Source organism: Mauremys mutica, chromosome 2 (genome assembly GCF_020497125.1).
Source record: "Mauremys mutica isolate MM-2020 ecotype Southern chromosome 2, ASM2049712v1, whole genome shotgun sequence".
Taxonomy (NCBI): Eukaryota; Metazoa; Chordata; order Testudines; family Geoemydidae; genus Mauremys; species Mauremys mutica.
The window spans coordinates 195,608,751-195,626,420 of NC_059073.1; the positions used below are offsets into that span (position 1 = coordinate 195,608,751).

The window sequence follows — 17,670 nt, forward strand, 5'->3', positions numbered from 1 at the left end:
CATGCAAAAAACAAAGAAAGAAAAAAATCTTTCATGGTTCATGTGACATTTCTGAGACATTTCATGCAGGCCACTAACCTTGCCTATATTACAGTCTAAAACCTGCAAAATAAATGGAATGTTCTTGAAACTAACTTCAGGTAAGGACACATAAATAATTACCAGAACAGCTGAATAATTATAAATGTACCATATATTGCAGCATATCTTAAAATCTGCCTCACATTTGCCTTTAAGAATCTTAGGGACACGGTTTACTCTGGATAGATCAGGACTTATGTAGCAATTTATATATTTTGGGCTTGATCCTTCAAGGTGCTGAGTGCCCTGAGCTCAGGTTCCAGTTCAGCAAAGCATTTAAAAACATGCTAAAGTCAATGGGATTTAAGCACACAACTAAATGTCCATCCTTAAGGGCTTTGCTGAGTAGGCATGTACTGACTGACTACAAAGGTAGGTGAGGGTGCTCAGCACTTTGTAGGAGTGGGCCCATTACTTTTCTATTAAAATATCATAATCCAGAGGCAGATCATTTTTTCTAAATTGTACTCAGTTATGATTTTGAAATGCTGATTGCTGATCAGTAAGGACATTTTCTACCGGGAGGACACCAAACACTGATCACCTTGACGGTTTTTTTAAATAGGAGGCATCTAAGTCCCTGATTCAGGAAAACATTTAAGAATGAGTGTAAAGCACTATTGACTGAATGGATATTTTCCTGAATCTGCGCCTAAACAGAGAATGACATTTTTTGTTTAGGAAAAAGTAATGATTAACATAAAAGACAACTCCTTGTTGATGAGGTGTAGAGGAGATTCCATATACCCACTGTTGCCCTCTTTTGGAACATTTTTGATGAGATATCTGAAAAGAAGAGACCGAGGAGATAAAACATGGTAAAGGGTTACTGTTTACACTGTCCTTTCAAGACAAAAGCTTCAAGGAAGAGATCATGGCACTAGCAGACCAGTTTTCTTTGGCTAGCGGCACATATTTCCAAACCAATATGCAGTGCAGTCATGCTCTGTTGACAGTCATAGCAAAAACATAAATAAAAGAAGTTTGGATTAGCTGCCTGGAAAAGCACTAGATAGGATTTGTGAAACAACAGAAGCAATTTTACCAAGCCAGAAGTATACTCTCAATATGAACCATATACATTTTGCAAATCTACTCTGACATTTAAAAAAGGGACGAAACAAAACCTACATACAAAACACAGATAGATTTAGAACTGACAAACTTATTTTGAGGTTCAAAATAGTTCCACCAACTCCCTACCCTCACTCTCATTCGATTATTTTCGTCTTGGCACAATCCAGTTCCAATCAGGGCCAGAGGTGTTGAAAATTTTGATAAAAGCTGTTCTTGTGCTATTTCCACCTGGACCACAGTCAGGAATTACCACAAATCTCAAAAGGAAGCAAGTTGTCATGAGCTTTCCAGCCTAATGTTGCAGACTGATTCTTCTCTCCTACTGGTTTTACATTAGTGAAACTCCACTGACAACTTCTTCCTTCTCGTGCGTCATCACAAGTAATTAAGATTCCACAGGCCAAATGTTACCCTCAGTTATACCAGCAACCTGACCATCTTCAGATTGTGATCTTAATGACAACTGTAAAAGGCCATTGTCATCAATGGGTTGTCACAGGTCAGGTGTCGAGAACAGAACTTCATACTCAATTCTGTCGGTGATGCACAAAATAGCTACAGAACCCAGATCCTTTTGCAAGAACTGAGTTGGCTCTGTGCTGTTAACAGGAGTCAAAAAAGTGGATAAACTTATTGTAACCACTCAGATAAGCAGATAGGACTCTGCATGTATACAAGAAGCAGATCTGTTGAGTAAAAAATGCCATTTTAATATAGTTACTTAGATGCAGTGCATTTAAAGACAGGATATCTCTATTGCACTGGCACTAAGACAGGAGATCACTGTCTGACACTTGTCATCTGATAGACTTCCAAATGAGTTCCAAACTGGATTGTGATCTCTTTCCCCTATCCAAAAGAATTACTTCTGTGGGCTTACTGTGTCTTAATAAAGCCTCATGTTTTCTGCTGATAAGCATCAAGAGCTATGTTGTTAAGGGGCTTATTTCTGGTGATTGTGCATTGGGGTGAAATCCTAGCCCCATGGAAGTCAATGCCAAAACTCCACTGACATCTACTGGGGCAGGTCTTTACAATGGTTGTGGGACTACATCATGATGATGAACATTATGCTAGCTGCATCACAGAAGGACACATGAAAAATTGCAGCAACAACGGATGTTTGTCTCTTTACTTCAGAAACCTCAGCTGAAATATAGGCTTACAGCTGGAAGGCATGCCTAGTGCTGAGGCTGCAAGCTTTTTCCTGCCCACAAGTACATAAGTCTAATTATTCTTTCACATTGTCTGCCAATTATTAGATATTCAGCCCCTTGTTTTTACTTGATTGGATTTTGATTGTTAGAGTGAGACATCTCATGACAATGTTTCCAACCAAGGGCATACACCAAAGACATCTCAAAGCCTTGTGGCTCGCACACATATTGTTAAGTGACCTAACAAAGCCTCTTTCTATCATCACCTTTTTTATGTTTTTCAACTCTATCCCCTCTCCATCAGTACAGAGTATGAATTACTTATAGGAAGTATGCCAGGAATGGCTTGTACTACCAGAAGTCCTAGACAGCACCAGAAATTGCAACTCCTGCCAGTCCATGGTCACAAAGACTGTAGGGCAGGTCTACACTACCGCTTAAGTTGATATAACTTATCTCACTCGAGGGTGTGAAAATGACACCCTCCTGAGCAACGTAAGTTACGTCAACTTAAATCAGTGTCCACAACGGTGCTATGACGCTCTCCTGCCGACATAGCTTCTACCTCTTGCGGGGATGGAGTAACTATGGCGATGGAAAAGCGCTCTCCCGTTGGCATAGTGCATCTTCACCAGACAGGCTACAGTGGCGCATTGTGCATGTGTGCCAATGTAGTGCAGTAGAGTAGTCTTGCCCTAGACTGTTGAGACACCTGCTGGTCAGAGGATAGTAAAGGTAAGCGTCTCACTGTTTTTCTTGATCTGGGAGAGCCATTGCACTGAGACTTTTGAAGACTGTAATGATTTTCATTTAACTGCTCAGTGTACTTAGGGTTTATTCTGCTCTCAGTAACACTGTATGTTTAGTTTGTGCAGACAAGAAGTGGGGATTTAAAGTGTTTTCTAGAACATTTCCCAAGGCGTGTTCTTTGGCTGTCATCACTGTACATTTCTGAGCATTCTGGTGGTGGAGTCAACTGGAGAAATACAGCAATAATTTATTCCAGTTAACAATACAAACTCATTAAATGTCTATCCCCGTCTCTGATTAAATGTATCAGTGCTCAAGACAGAGAAGGCAACGTCAGAAAAATAACATGCAATGATGCCTTTTATACTGCCTGACCAAAGCCCATTGAAATCTATAGTAAGATTCTCATTGATTCAAAGGGCTTTGGATCAGGCTCCTGATGAAGTCATTTTATTCCACACTGTAAGTGAAGGGTTTCTATATGTAAGCAGAGTCAGGATGAGCTCTACCCTGACATCTGGTGGTAAATTATGGGGAGTGCGGAAAGTGTTGCATTGGTATTTCGGTTATTTGCATGGGCACTCCCACCCCACTTAGCATACCGCAAAGCAGCATGGGATGGTTACTTTCACAGCTGTGGGAGCCCCCAATTTCGTTGTTATTGGGGCAGGAGGAATGAAATGTTGTCACCCTGATTGGGTAAATGGGGAACTACAAAATTGTCTTGTGATGGGGGGTTTCATTGTCAGCTGGATAGCGCTTGCTAGATGGGGCACATGGGTTCCAAAACCCATTGAGAGGAGAGAGGCTGGGGACCAGTATCTGTACTTGGTGGTGCAGGCTCCTTGTGTGAGGCAGAAGCACCAGTTCCACCTGTGCCTCTCTCCACTGTGGAATGTCAGAGTTAACTTTTGATTCCCTTAAGACTCTAGATGCAGGTTACTGAGCTGAATTCACTGGGGCTCCCCTACTATGAGCTGAAATCACTGAAGAGCTGGACTTGCTGAGCTGAGAGCACTGTGCTGATGAGTGGGGGAGCCTGAAGCAATACTGGCAGAGCAGAGTGGAGCAGTTTGAGCAGCCACTGGGTGAGTGGAGCTGAGCAGCTCGTGAGGACGGCTGGAGCTCGTGAGGACAGCTGGTGGACCAGAGCAGCTGGCAGAGTGGAGCAGCCCACAGAGTAAGCGGAGCTGAGCTGTTTGCGGGGACGACTAGTGGAAGCAGAACCCCACGAAGAGGCAGGGCAGCTGGCCCCGAACCACGTAAGGTGCCCCTTTCTACCTAGGCTGGGGAGGGGGACCTCTGCAAAGAGACTCTTGAACTCTGGGCTGCCTGACCCGGGACAGAGACTTTTGAATTGTGGGACTTTTGGGACTGTGGGTGATTTAGGGGGGTTGCTGGACTCAAGGGCCCAGAGAGAAGGACACGGCCCAAGTTGCTGGGGTGGGTCTTTGCTCACGGTTTGACCTATGAACTCCAGTTGAGGTATTTTCCAAATTTCATGCTTGTTGTTGTTTATCTTATGTAATTAAATCTTTTCTGTGACACCAAGACTCTGTGCTTGCGAGAGGGGAAGTATTGCCTCCTCGAGGCGCCCAGGGGTGTGTGTAAGATTTTCCCAGGTCACTGGGTGGGGGCTCGAGCTGGTTTTGCATTATGTTGTGGGGAAGGGACCCCTATGTATTGAACCTGGCCCTTGCTGCTATCGTTTCGGCTCAGCAGAAGGGTTACATATAATTAGAATTCCATTTTGCACAAATGCACCAAAACAGTTCAGAACTTTGATTCTACTTCACTATGCATAGAGGGAAGGGGGTATGCCAGAGGAAGGCTGGCGGGTGTTGTGCTGCAGCCACTGAGGGACATTACAGTCGGGAATAAATTAGACCTGCTCCTTAGAAGCTCTAACGTATGCTGAGTCTGGTTGGCCCAGGATCATGGAGCTTGCACCCTTCACTGCATCCAAGTGGAGTGGAGATTCCAGCTGTTTATTTATATGAAAATATCCCAAGTAGCAGGGAAAAAAAGACAGGCAAAGAAGAAAGCTGTATAAAATATACATCAGAAGAACTGTGCTTGAAGAAAATATTTTTGCATGTTCCTGTGAGGTATCAGTAGGTCTATGTGGAGATGCTCCCAGAAGTAATGTCAGGGGATGTTTTCCAGTGTTGCAAGAGCAAGTCCAAAAATATTTGCAGTTGCTTTCTGCAATCTCCATGGGATGATGGCCCAGTGGTTAGGGTTCTAGAATGAGGCTTGAACCCTCATTGGGTTTAATTCTCTGCTCTGCCATAAGCTTCCAGTGTGACTATGGCCAAGTCACAAAGAGTGTCTCTACACAGCACAGTTAGTTCCAGTTATAAACTCTAGTGTTACCCCTAACTCGACTCCTCACAAAAAACTTCTAGTTCGAGTTACGCAGTGTGTTAAGCTCAAGCTAGCTGGCTTATCAGAGGGGGTGGGTCGAGGCTTGAGTGATGCCGATGTTTGAGCTAGTGGTGCAGTGAGGATGCAACAGCTCTCGTTACAACTACTCAGCAGTAGCTAATTGAATCACTCTGCTGCTAATCATATCGCTCTGTGTAACTACAGTATTGTTTTGCAGTGTGGCTGCTCTCCCTTGAACTAGGCTTGCTTGAGTGCAGTAGTAACTCCAGTGTACTAACTTGAGTTAACTGTTGCAGTGAAGACAAGCCCTTAGTCTCTGCCTCAGTTCCCCACCTGTAAAATGGGGCTAATAATATTTTCTTACCTCACAGGGGTGTTCAGAGGACAAAATACAAACTAAGAGATTGTGAGGTGCTTGGATACTAGGTAATGGGGGCTATAAAATTATATCATATAGATATAGCATACAGGAACCCAGCGTGAGAAGTTTGGATTTGCTCTGCCTTCATATGGATCCTCATTCACAGCAGCTAAAAAGCTTGCTGTAGTTCCTCCATTAATCTCCAGTAAAAAAACTGAATTCAGTGGATACTAGCACCAGGGCAGTCCTATTGTAATTACCTGACAGAGAAGTTGAAAGTTTATCATGCTTTCTGACCCACAACTGTCAGGATTTTTGAAGTTATCCCTTATTTATTTGTTTTCTGTATATGGATAAATAAATCTTTGCTCTTTATTAGAAATATATTATGACTGATGGTAGACAGGAAAGCTTTATCCCACTACTTTGGTTTGTATTCTGGTTGAAATATCTCTTTGAGTAACTTGAGTGGGGAAGGGGAGATGATTTTTTTGGATTAAAAATCAAATAAAACATTTCTCCGATAAAGAAATTCTATGACTTTATGAGAAATGTAATTTTCAAAGGAGAAGGGGTTGGCAACCTTTCAGAAGTGGTGTGCCGAGTCTTCATTTATTCACTCTAATTTAAGGTTTCGCATGCCAGTAATACATTTTAACCTTTTTAGAAGGTCTCTTTCTATAAATCTATAATATATAACTAAACTATTGTTGTATGTAAAGTAAATAAGGTTTTTAAAATGTTTAAGAAGCTTCATTTAAATTTAAATTAAAATGAAGAGCCCCCTGAACCAGTGGCCAGAACCTAGACAGTGTGAGTGCCACCGAAAATCAGCTCGCATGCTGCCGTCGACACTTATGCCGTAGGTTGCCTACCCCGATATACTGCATGCTCAATAAGAGAGTACATGCAGGACAAACAGAGATATACTTGTTTAGAACCTTTTCCCAGAATGTACAATATTTTTCACAAATATATCTGTTCAGTGAATATGTATGCATTATTAGTTACCTTTCTGTACAAACAAACTGGACCCCACTATCTGATTTATGTGGGCAGACATCTGCCCAAATTTGCATGATCAAGGCCCAGGATTCATAATTCAAAGAATAGTCTTTATATAGTTATTGCTGAAAGACCAAGGCCATACTGAATATAATAGATACAGTATTTATTTTAGTGCACAAGGTCTTCAGTTCAATGAATAATAAGAACTAAAATGTCACTTACTTTAAAAAAATGTATTTACAGCAAAAACATTCAGGCATTTTTAAGTAAATGAGATTACATGTGCATAAATGGGGCAGAATTTGGATCTGACCAAGTGTCAGACTGTAGAATTCTGTCAGAAGATGAAGAGCTACTTTGCTGACTCAGCCTAACAGCCAGACCATTGTGTTAGCACCAACCCAGTGCTATAAAAGGCTGAGTTCCTCTTGGCATCAGAAAGAGCTACAGGGAGAGACAGCAAATCTGGTTCAGAAAAACCTTTTAATGTTGTAAGTGCAGTCCTGCTTTTGGACTCTACTTAAATATAAAGGCTAACCCACAGGAAGGAAAGGAGTTTTGTACTATACATCTGTGTACACCCATTGTGTCCTTAAATCCTGCATTTATGCATGCATATTAGGCAACTGTGCACAGAGAAGGATAGGATTGAATTTACACTTCCAACATAAATGGATGCATGTGAGCTAAGGGCATCAGCTGTGGAGTGGTTCCACTGCCAGTTAAATAGGTTATAAAGTCAGAAGGGACCATTGTTCTGTTCTAATCTGACTTCCTGTGTAACACAGGTCATAGGACTGCCTGGAATGGGAAATGATTGTAGTGCTGGGCAATCTTCACTTCTCTCCCGGGTCCCTCCCATTTCAACGCCCGGGGGAAGAATTTCTTCCTCCATTTGGCCACTTGGGAGATCTCCAGAGCATGACACAGACACTTATGCTACATACTGATTCTAGGATTTTGCCCTCAGTTGTTTTAAAGATATACCAGTTATAAATACAAAAATTGAGCTCAAACAAATCCAACTCAGAAATGCTGTTATGGTGATGGGAGGACCACTGTGAAGAAAAGGGTTCTGAAGCGAAGGACAGAATAAGGTCGGAAAGCAATCTGTAGGACTGCAGACTCATTTTGGCTGCTCCTTGTAACAATCTTTTTCAGATCAGCGAAAGAACAAATGGAGCTGATTACAGACCCACAAAAACCAACAACAAAATAAAAAGAGATGGCAAACGGCATTCTGACAGCTTTGTCCTTGTAAGGGGACGGTAATATTCAGGCACCTGAAATGTCAGTCAGATGTGTGAACTGCCACTGATCAGACTGGAGACAATGCAATTTCTTAGCAGTCATCAATCAATAATTCTAAGCATGAATTTCCTCAATAAATATCTGCCCCACAGTGCATGGCCTGTACTTACCCTGAGAAGCATTTGCTAGTTATAAACCAATCTATGCTGACCTTCTATGTCAATGCACTTGATTTGCTTAGACTTTTCATATCACTCCTTCTGTTACCATTCCCCAGGTACAGCCAAACTGAAAAACCTGGCATGCAAGAGGGGGTAGGACCCACAGCCGATGTTGAAAAACATACTGTGATGGTTTGGGGGATCTGTCTTATGAATTCTGATTGATATTATTATAAAATTGTTGTATCATGGAATGCCTTTGGGTCTGTGTAATCACCATGACTTACAAGCCGGAAAGCATGTCTCTGCTAGACCAAGGACAATCGTGAAAGAACTATCAGCACCTGAATAGGTCTTACCTAGGGAGCACAAAAAAGTATTTGCATCCTAGGGGAAAACTGTTCTCTCCACCTTCTCTCTGCAAGGGGCTGGCATTGGCAGAATGGAAAATTTCCAAACAAGGGGAAGAGTCAGGGGTTTGGACTCGCAGAGAAAAGACAGAGACGCGCAGAGGAAATTTGGTCAAAAGAAGGGAAGGGGACAGAGGAAGTAAGCTCACCTAGGGAGAAAAGCTTCAAGTTTAGGAAGAGAAGTCATGCAGCTGCAGGGGAAGGATCCTGGATCCTACAGAGGACCCTAACCCCAGCCCACAGAATGCTCTGGAGTGGTGATGAGACTAAATCAGGGAAATGAGTTTAGGGTTTATTTGTTTTTGTACAGATCTGTGTATTTCTCCTGTGATTAAATAAAGAGCAGTAATGTGTTAGATTTCTGTATGTTGTGTCTGTGTTGTATGCTACACTTGCCATGTGGCCCTTTGAAGAGGTAAACCAGATGACTCACACCTTTGAGTGGCGTTTGGGGAGACATGTGTTTAAGTTACAAGGGAAGCCAGAGGTGTCAAAATTATTTCCAGGGTGCTGTGCTGCAGGCTCTTGGGAAGGGGTGACAGATAGAAGATCTACTCCGAGAGTGTGTTTAGGGACCCCAAGACAGTGACAGCACCTGGGCTGTGTTCAGACTCCGGAGGCTTAAAACACCCAGGATCTAGTGTCTGGGTCCCCTCACAGCAATCTGGCGAGCTGCTGACTGGGGGAGCCTGACCAGATCTATCATACATACTATAAAGAAGTTTGTTATCATAGTTTAAAAGCTATGAGGGCAAGGTTCTGCCAACCTTTACTTATGCTGTACAGTTGCTTGATCCTCAGTATTTCAGTGGGACTACTTGAGGAGAAAGGTACTATGTAGTGTCAAATCAGGGGGGCTACTTGAACAGGATGTTGTTCTCAGTGTAAGGGTAGCAGAATCTAGCCTTATATTTAAGTGGTGCACCATTAACCATGTTATCTCTAGAGAACTGACCTCAAATCCAGGCTTCGGTTACAAGGGAAAATGAGCTTGGTTGTCTCATCCTAAATCCCATTTGCACATATAACAAAATCATGTGATAAGGAAGCATGACTGTTGGTCTCTGACCAAGCGAGAGCAAGGATTGATATAGCAGAGGAAAATAGCACATTTCCTTGCACAACCATATATCTGGCTTTAGCCAGTGCTGTCAGTCGCTACAGTCTGTATGGCCAGTACAGTAAAAGCCACTCACATATTATAAAAAGAAAACATATCACAATGTGTAACTGGTGCTTTTTAACAACAACAAGGTACATCAGGCCATGATGTGACTGTCAAATCATTTATAAAATACTTATACAATTGTCACTCGCTTATCCATGCAAAAAATAATTAAGCAAAAGATCACAAGATTCAGCTACACATGTACTTAAAAGCAAAAGTGATACAGTGATATTAAAAAAAACCCACAGGAGTACTTGTGGCACTTTAGAGACAAACAAATGTATCTGAGCATAAGCTTTCATGCTCAAATAAATTTCCATGAATATTTCATCTCTTTTTTTTTTTTTTAGGGGGGAGGTCAAAATTCAAAATGTTAATGAAAAATGTAGTGAAAATTCCACATGTTGGTATTTTCAACCAGCTATATTGAAAATGTTACTTAGGTATAATATTTTGACAGTAGTGAGATGGGTTTGAATAACTGCTAGGTATAAAAGAGCCACTACTACACTCCAGCAAAGATTACACAATACATCAAATAATTCTGCCAAAACCTCATTTCATTGTTATGTACTATTTCTGTGTTTTCTCCTAGCATCCAGTGACATCCAAGTCCTATTTCATTGAAAAGCAGCATATGGTAGAAAACTCCATGAGGTGTCATTAGAAATATATGTAGAAGCCAGCTTATTTGAAAACCTCGAGAATTTGGGAACATTTACAAGATGTTCCAGTGTTTTCCTGGATTTACAAGGCATACAGCAAGTTAAATTTATAACGTAAAACTCAATGGGCCGAAACAAGTGTTTTAGATACCTTATTTTCAGCATTGCTTCAGGATTTTTACTGTTCTCTTGCTCTTGGGGCATTTCCAAAGCTACCTGTTTTGTGTCTACATTATCCTTTAACTGTTTGCTTTTGATGCCACCTGGTTGCTTTTATGAAGAACCATCATGAGGTCACAAACATTGAATTATGTTTGGAGGGAAGAGATGCCTGATTTTCCACACAGATAAGTCAGATTTCAGCACTAACAGAAAAGGAAATTGGTGATGATCAAGTTACAAAACCTGCAGCTATTTGGAACTAGATTGATCTATAAAGGTTGTTGGAAATTTCCTTAAACCAGATCCTGTGTCCAGAGCAGGGAACTGAGAATCTGGAGTTCTGGGTTTTATTCCCAGCTTTATCAGTGACTCATTCACTGTGTACCTTGAGCAAATCATTTAAGCCTACATTTTCAAAAAATTACTTTTGATTTTGAGTGCCCACCTTTGGATACCCAAAGCTTGATTTTCTGAGGTTCTGAGCACGCATAACTCTAATTGAATTAAATGGGAACTGTGGTAGCTCTGAAAATTAGGCCTTAGATATTTAAAACTAGACATCCAAAAGTTGAGGCACCTAAAATCAGAGGCCCTTAAATATACCCTTAAACTTTGTATTCCTCAATTCCCTCATCTATAAAATGGAAAAAATATTACCTTCTAACTTTTAAAAATAATTTGACATCCAAAGAGGTGTATAAACGTAAAATATTATTTCAAATACTCCATGGTTTTGGTCAGGTCAGAAATACCATGGTAAGAACAATAACAATAACTGTTATTCTTGCTTTTGTTATGGTAGTGCCTATGGACAAACCAAGAATAGAGGGAACCCCATTGTAATGGGCAATGTATAACTTATGGTATTTCTATTTTATGTTGTGTTTAAAGTCAGGAAGAAAATATTTTGTTTAGATCTAGTTTTGACTGAAGCTTTGGGCTGATTTTCAGTCAGTTTGTGGTTGGCTCATCCCTAAAAGAAACAGGAAAAAAAACGTGACAAGTTTTGGAAAAAGAATACATCTAAAAAGTAAGTTCACTGGAATGTGACAGTGACTATTTTCTGAGTCAATACATATGATCTTTAAAAGACTGATATTGTTAAAATTACCTCTGTTTTGTCTCAAAGGGACACCCTCTAGGGATAAGTCTGTCTCTGTACTAGATTAGTTCTAAATACACACTGCCACTCAGAACTGATTGGGATGGAATCCTGGAGCATCCCAGCATACAGAGCTATAGATATGCTCCCAACCACACATGGACAAATGAAGAAACAGTGAGGACACGGTAATGGGGGTAGCACTTTGTTTTGGGAATGTTAACCTGTGTGCTCAGATCCAGATACCAGGCACCTGAGCTCAGTGCACAGTGCAGACATACCTTTGAAAAGAGATTTGGCTGAAAGGGGGTTGAAGCTGTCAGCAAAGAAATGGTCTCCTGCTGTTTGATTCCTGCTTTGTTCAGGGAAACAGTACTCTATACATTGTTTGTAAGTGAACAGGACTGCTCTTGAAAGAAACACTTGACTCCATCAGCAATTTCTTCTCTTACTGGAAACAACACCCAAGATCCCGAATTTTGGTTACCCGCTGGATTAAAAAATCGGTAACAATATGATAGAATCATAGAACCAGAGGGTTAGAAGGGGACTGCACGGGCCATCTAGTCTAACCCCTGCCATAATGCAGGATTTGTTGTGTCTGATAGAATAAAGTGAGGATAGATGTGGGCTAAAGCATGGGGGAGGAGGGAATTCAACCCATAACCAGCGAGTGCAAAAAGAGATCCTTGGGCTGGCCTTTTCTGCTATAATCTTATGTCTGGAAGAGAAGGAGAATAGAAAGCGCAAACTCTAATGCCTGAGGCCTGCCTTAAAAAAGAAGAAAAGAGTAGTTGTGAAGGAGTTGGGAAACTGAAAGCCAAAGGATAGTAGTTATCCCCTACAGACGTGATGAACTGCCCAAGGGCAGTTTGATGACTGGTGAATAGACTTGCCTGCAGGATTGCTGGTAAGGTGGGTAATTGAAAGCAGAACACTGTGATAGACAATTTCTGAGACCAAAGGTTCCTTAGAATCACAAAAACCATTGAGAAGAGTAATGAATAAATGATCTCAGCTTAAATCACAGACTTAGCACCACATGAGGCAGCTGCTAGAAAGAATTAGGAAAGGCAACAAATTGGAGATTTTAGATATTTACAAGACACACATAGTGAAAGAGGGCTGTTCAGAGAGATTAGCACCTCAGGCAAATGTGATCAAATCTTCAGCAGTGGGTTGCAAAAGAATATAGGAATATTTATGAAACGTTATGTAAACAAATGGATGCCTGTCAAATTTAAAAAATGCATTGAACTACATGTCCCAATACTATTTAGTTTTGCCATTATCATTTCCAATCAAAATACACAAACAAATAAAAAAAACCCCTAAGAATATCATCCCCAATTTTCTTGCAGTGTTTTGGACTTTTTGGGTTTTTTTTTAAATGGTTGGTAGGTTTGTCAACATAATGGAAATTCCTCTGATAAAAGTGATTCATTATAAACCTTGGTTTTCAAGTTAATTAGTATCTTAGCCATTTCAAATGGTTGAAATGGATATATCGTCTGTGCTTTATTAGTCACTGTGCCCAATCAAAATGCCCTACTATTTTACTGTAACTATGAACCTCCCCTTAACCCAGGACACTCAATCTCTAACCCAGAGGAACTTCAACCAAACTCCTGGGTCTGAACAACCAAAAATTTGAGAAATATTGTATTCAAACACTGGCCCCTTGATCTATAACAGTTACAACTAATACCCTGTACCTAAATCCCTCTGAGTATTAGAAAAGTTCAGCTTTTGTTTGAATTAATAAACATTATCTGTGTGGACAGGAATTTATTACTCAGCAGCTCAGGATAACACCTGACTCTGCTGGGAAGAGTACAGACAATACTGAAGTTCTTTTCTTCCATGTGTTATTGAATTTAAATAGGAAATGCCCATTACCACTAATGGGAGATGTGCAGTAACCATATATAAGTGGTAGAACAGATCCCTGTGAATGTGATAGGTTTGTAAGGAATATTAAGGGATGCACATAACATTTGAACAATTTATTTATAATTCTGTTTTGCTTAGTTGGTTTGACTACCACATTTAGACTTTTACCTTTTATGCAAAATGGTCCATCATATGCAGTTTTGGAACAGTCACAGGAGTAGCCATTGTATTTCTCGACACATTTACCTCCATTCTCACAGTACATTCCATAGCTGGTGCAGTGGCCAGAGCAGCCAGGTTTCACCCCCAGTGTGACCTTGGCTCTCTCTTCCAAGTCCAGAGTCACCCCATTCATTCTTAAAGAGCGAATGCAACCCAGAAATCCTCTCTGGCCTCCTGCGGCACCTGAGAGATAATGCAAAAATAATGAATCTTATTTAGTTGTTTAGATATAGATTTACATGCCCAAAGTAGAGCAATCAAATCTGAAAATGTGGGCATAAGTGCCTTTCCCAAGCACCCATGGCAAGTTGCTAACAGAGAGCCAGTAGTTTAGGCCTAAGTAGTTTAGAACTCAGTAGTTTAGGCCTAAGTTCAACCTTAAGTTCCTTCAATATGCTACTGGGCAATTCAGATTTATGGCACTAGTAGAGTTGACCATGGTTATGATTCAGAGAGAAAATCTAGTGCAATCACAGACATTCAATTTTGGTAATACAGTCAAACGAACACTTCTAAAGATTTGTAATGTACCAGGTAGGACAGACATTTTTGAATCTCAATGTCTATTGCCTAATTATTGTCTGAATGCCCCCTTATTCTGACCCTCCCCATAACTGCCCGCAACTGTGAAAATGTAAATAGATAAAAATCTGAAAAAATGATTAAAATAAACATGATCAGTTGAAATTATAAGAAAATAAAAATTGAATTCTGCCAACCCTATTTATAGTTCAGTTTACTCAGCAACAGACTTTTAATTTCAGATCATCTTTAGCAATGCCAAAAATGTTAAAGAAGAGACTGAGCTTGTGAATAATGACTGTACAACAGGGACACACGTGGCTGTTCCACTAACAGTATCATATTTACCAAGGTACTGAAGGTTCTGTACATCATTTTAATTTACTTCTGTTGCTGAGCCTTCACTAAGATGTAAGGAAACAAGGTAAAGAAATTTTTTTCTTGTCTTGTTGCCAAACATATAGAGAGGGTAGGAAAGTGCTTCTTTGCTCATCATTTCACGCAAACCTGGTCCTACCTAACAGCACTCACCATGTCTGCACAGTGGAGCCCCAAAAGCTAAAGAAGCATGAGTGTTGCTGGAATAGCAGCCTTTCGGTATCCAAAATGCAGTGAAGGCTAGCAACATTTGAAAGTGGGTAGGCAAACAGTGAAATGTGTCTTTGTTATATGGTACAATATAACAGGCTATTAAAATTCACAAGCAAAAGGTGGGGTGATGGGTTGTCAGACTGGAGGGCGAATACAGTAAATGGGGGAGGGGAGATCAAATCTAGGTAAGGTGGAGATGCTATTCATATCAGAGAGACGCCAGCTAAACAGTACTACCACAAGTTTCCTTCCATGCATGGCGTTCCCAGGCCTCTTTCAGTTCCTGGCTGAATAGCTGGGTGGGAGATCCTTTGGAAAAAAATAACTGGACAAAGCCTGCTTGCCTGCCTGAGGCTTGAGCTACAAATAAGAAAGGAGAAATGATAATAGGGTATCAGAGCAGTACTTATTTTTCTGAATTGGGTCACCTTCCTTCTATAACCTATATTGCTTTTCATTTTGTACCCTACTATCACTAAGTGCTTCTGGAAAGAAGCCTGATATATTACCGTAACTGACACCAATGTGATGTCGCTGGAATGGAGCAACTGACCATTGGGGCCTGTTATTTCTTCTGCTACTTACCAACATATAACTGGCTATACAGTTCCAATCGTGTGTGGCCTTCCGTTGGTGCTTTCCGGATCTCCTGCGGCAGCTGGTCCACCCGCAGACTGGCCTGCTTGACATTCCTCTCAGCGATGACTCGATGCCATTGGTCATCATTGAGTGGGTTGGGGGATCTGACAATGATCTCCACTGGGCCATTTCCAACATCAAATGAAAAGGACACTTCAATAGCAGCTGAAATACCAGAGGGGAGAACATCCATCAGAGGTTCAAAGTATGATTGTTTATACCTGTTACACAGGACGGCACCTTGGGACCCATCCTGTAAAATCCTGAGTGCATTCAAGACCCCTGACTTCAGTAGAAGCTGACGGTGCTTAGCACTTCTCAGGAGGCCATTATAGAAAATTCCTATGGAATTTAATAGAAATTAAATAAATCTGGTTCTACAGAAAATTAACAGGGTTCCACCAAAATTACTGTATAAATATTAGAACCGGTTGAAAAATAGTTCTTTTTTTGATAGAAAATTTGTACATAAAGGAAAAAATAGTGTTTGTGTTGACATTTTCAGCAGGAAATTCAAACTTTTCATCAAAAAAAATAGCTGTTTCTGGATTTCAGTTTTCCAAGTAAAATTTTTTTTTTTTAGAAAAAAGACAGTTTCCACAAAAAATTGTTTAGCTGAAAGCCTAATTTTCCATGGAAAAAAGTTTTGATGGCAAATTTTCAACTAGACCTAATATATATTTATAGATGGTATAATGAATAATGGCCAGAATTTTTTAAAATGACCCTACAAAATTCTTAGGCAGATTAAATTATATTGGCTGGTCAAAAAATGTACAGAGATTTTATAAATTTATATTATACTTTGCAGGACTTTTCCATGTGGTGTTGCTCAGCAAAGCACACGACTGACATTTATTACTAAGGAGGGCAAAGTGATTAATGAGGAATAGATCACTTTTGATGAGAATCATGATCTCAAATTACCTGCTATGATTCATCTAGGCGCCCTTTTGGTTGTAAAATTATTATATAATGGCAGAAAACAAGTTCAAAGAATTATTAGAAAATGGATTGCTACTGATAGTATTCACAAAGGAGGATTTAACCTAGATGTAAAGACAACTGGGTTTTCGGTCTATTTCATTTTTTTTAGGTATAAAAGAATCCATGGAAAGCAACTTCTGGCAGCTGTGTCATCCTTTTAAAGAGAATTCTTATGCACCATAGGGCTGTAAAGGGATCTTATACAGTTGTGCCTCTCATGTTGTGCATAATTCACTTCCAGCCTGTCTTGCAAAACTTTACTCATCCATACAGGGAAATTGCTTTTGATGGGCTAGTAAAATATCATTATTACCTATCAGCCTACTAAAAGGAGAACAAATACTTTTTGTGCCCAGGATAATATATTTTCATTGTGCTTTTTTCAAGGCTGAAGCAAACTGTAGCCATTTTTGTGTTTTTACCACATCCCAAAAAAGATATCGTATGAATAAGCATTTTTCATAATCATGAATGCTTTTTTAAACAAAATTTGCTGCAAAAATCTTATTTATTTTTTGTTTCCCCTCTCTTTTATGGAAAGAGAGAAGTTTAGAAGGAGAATTATACAGTTGTTTAGGTAGTGAAACATCCACCATTCTCAGCTACATGTAAGACTATTTCCACTTTTGAAGTGACCACCTCTCATGGCCCCTCAGCTCAACCAGTTTGCCTTTGTTTGCTCAGGACTTGGCTACAGAGATTAGTAAAAATGTTTTACTCTGATGTGGTGAAGTCTTCAAGCTTCTGGGGGTTTGGGATATAAGGGTAGGGCAAATTAGAAACTAGAACCAAATCTGTATAGTTATTAGCATACAGGAAGCATTGCAGCCTGCCTTGAAGAGTGGGTGGCTTTGTCTCTACTGTGGCTGCTCTGAAAAAAAACATTTCATATCTCTGCACACTGTCTGTCTCCAGCTCCTTAATTGCTTCCCGAAAGCGGGCTGTCTGCAAGGCTATAAGAGTGAGAACTGCTAAGCAGAGTATGCATTTCATTCTCAGCCACCTGATGGCATTTTTTACATTGCCAGTGGGTGCCTTTGTGAAACCCCATCTAGTATTCAGTCACTGAGTCTAC

At 40.4% G+C, this 17,670-nt stretch overlaps 1 protein-coding gene across 1 annotated transcript in view; it reads right to left on the reverse strand.

The window, feature by feature from the left end:
- The window catches only part of CNTNAP2 (contactin associated protein 2), a 1,334,251-nt gene that overhangs the window by 106,968 nt on the left and 1,209,613 nt on the right, over positions 1-17,670 (reverse strand). Inside the window, exons 18-19 of the mRNA XM_045005260.1 lie at positions 15,555-15,773; positions 13,803-14,039 (exon numbers count right to left, since the gene is read on the reverse strand). Coding sequence (XP_044861195.1) covers positions 13,803-14,039; positions 15,555-15,773 — 456 coding nt within the window. The remainder of the gene's footprint in view (positions 1-13,802; positions 14,040-15,554; positions 15,774-17,670) is intronic.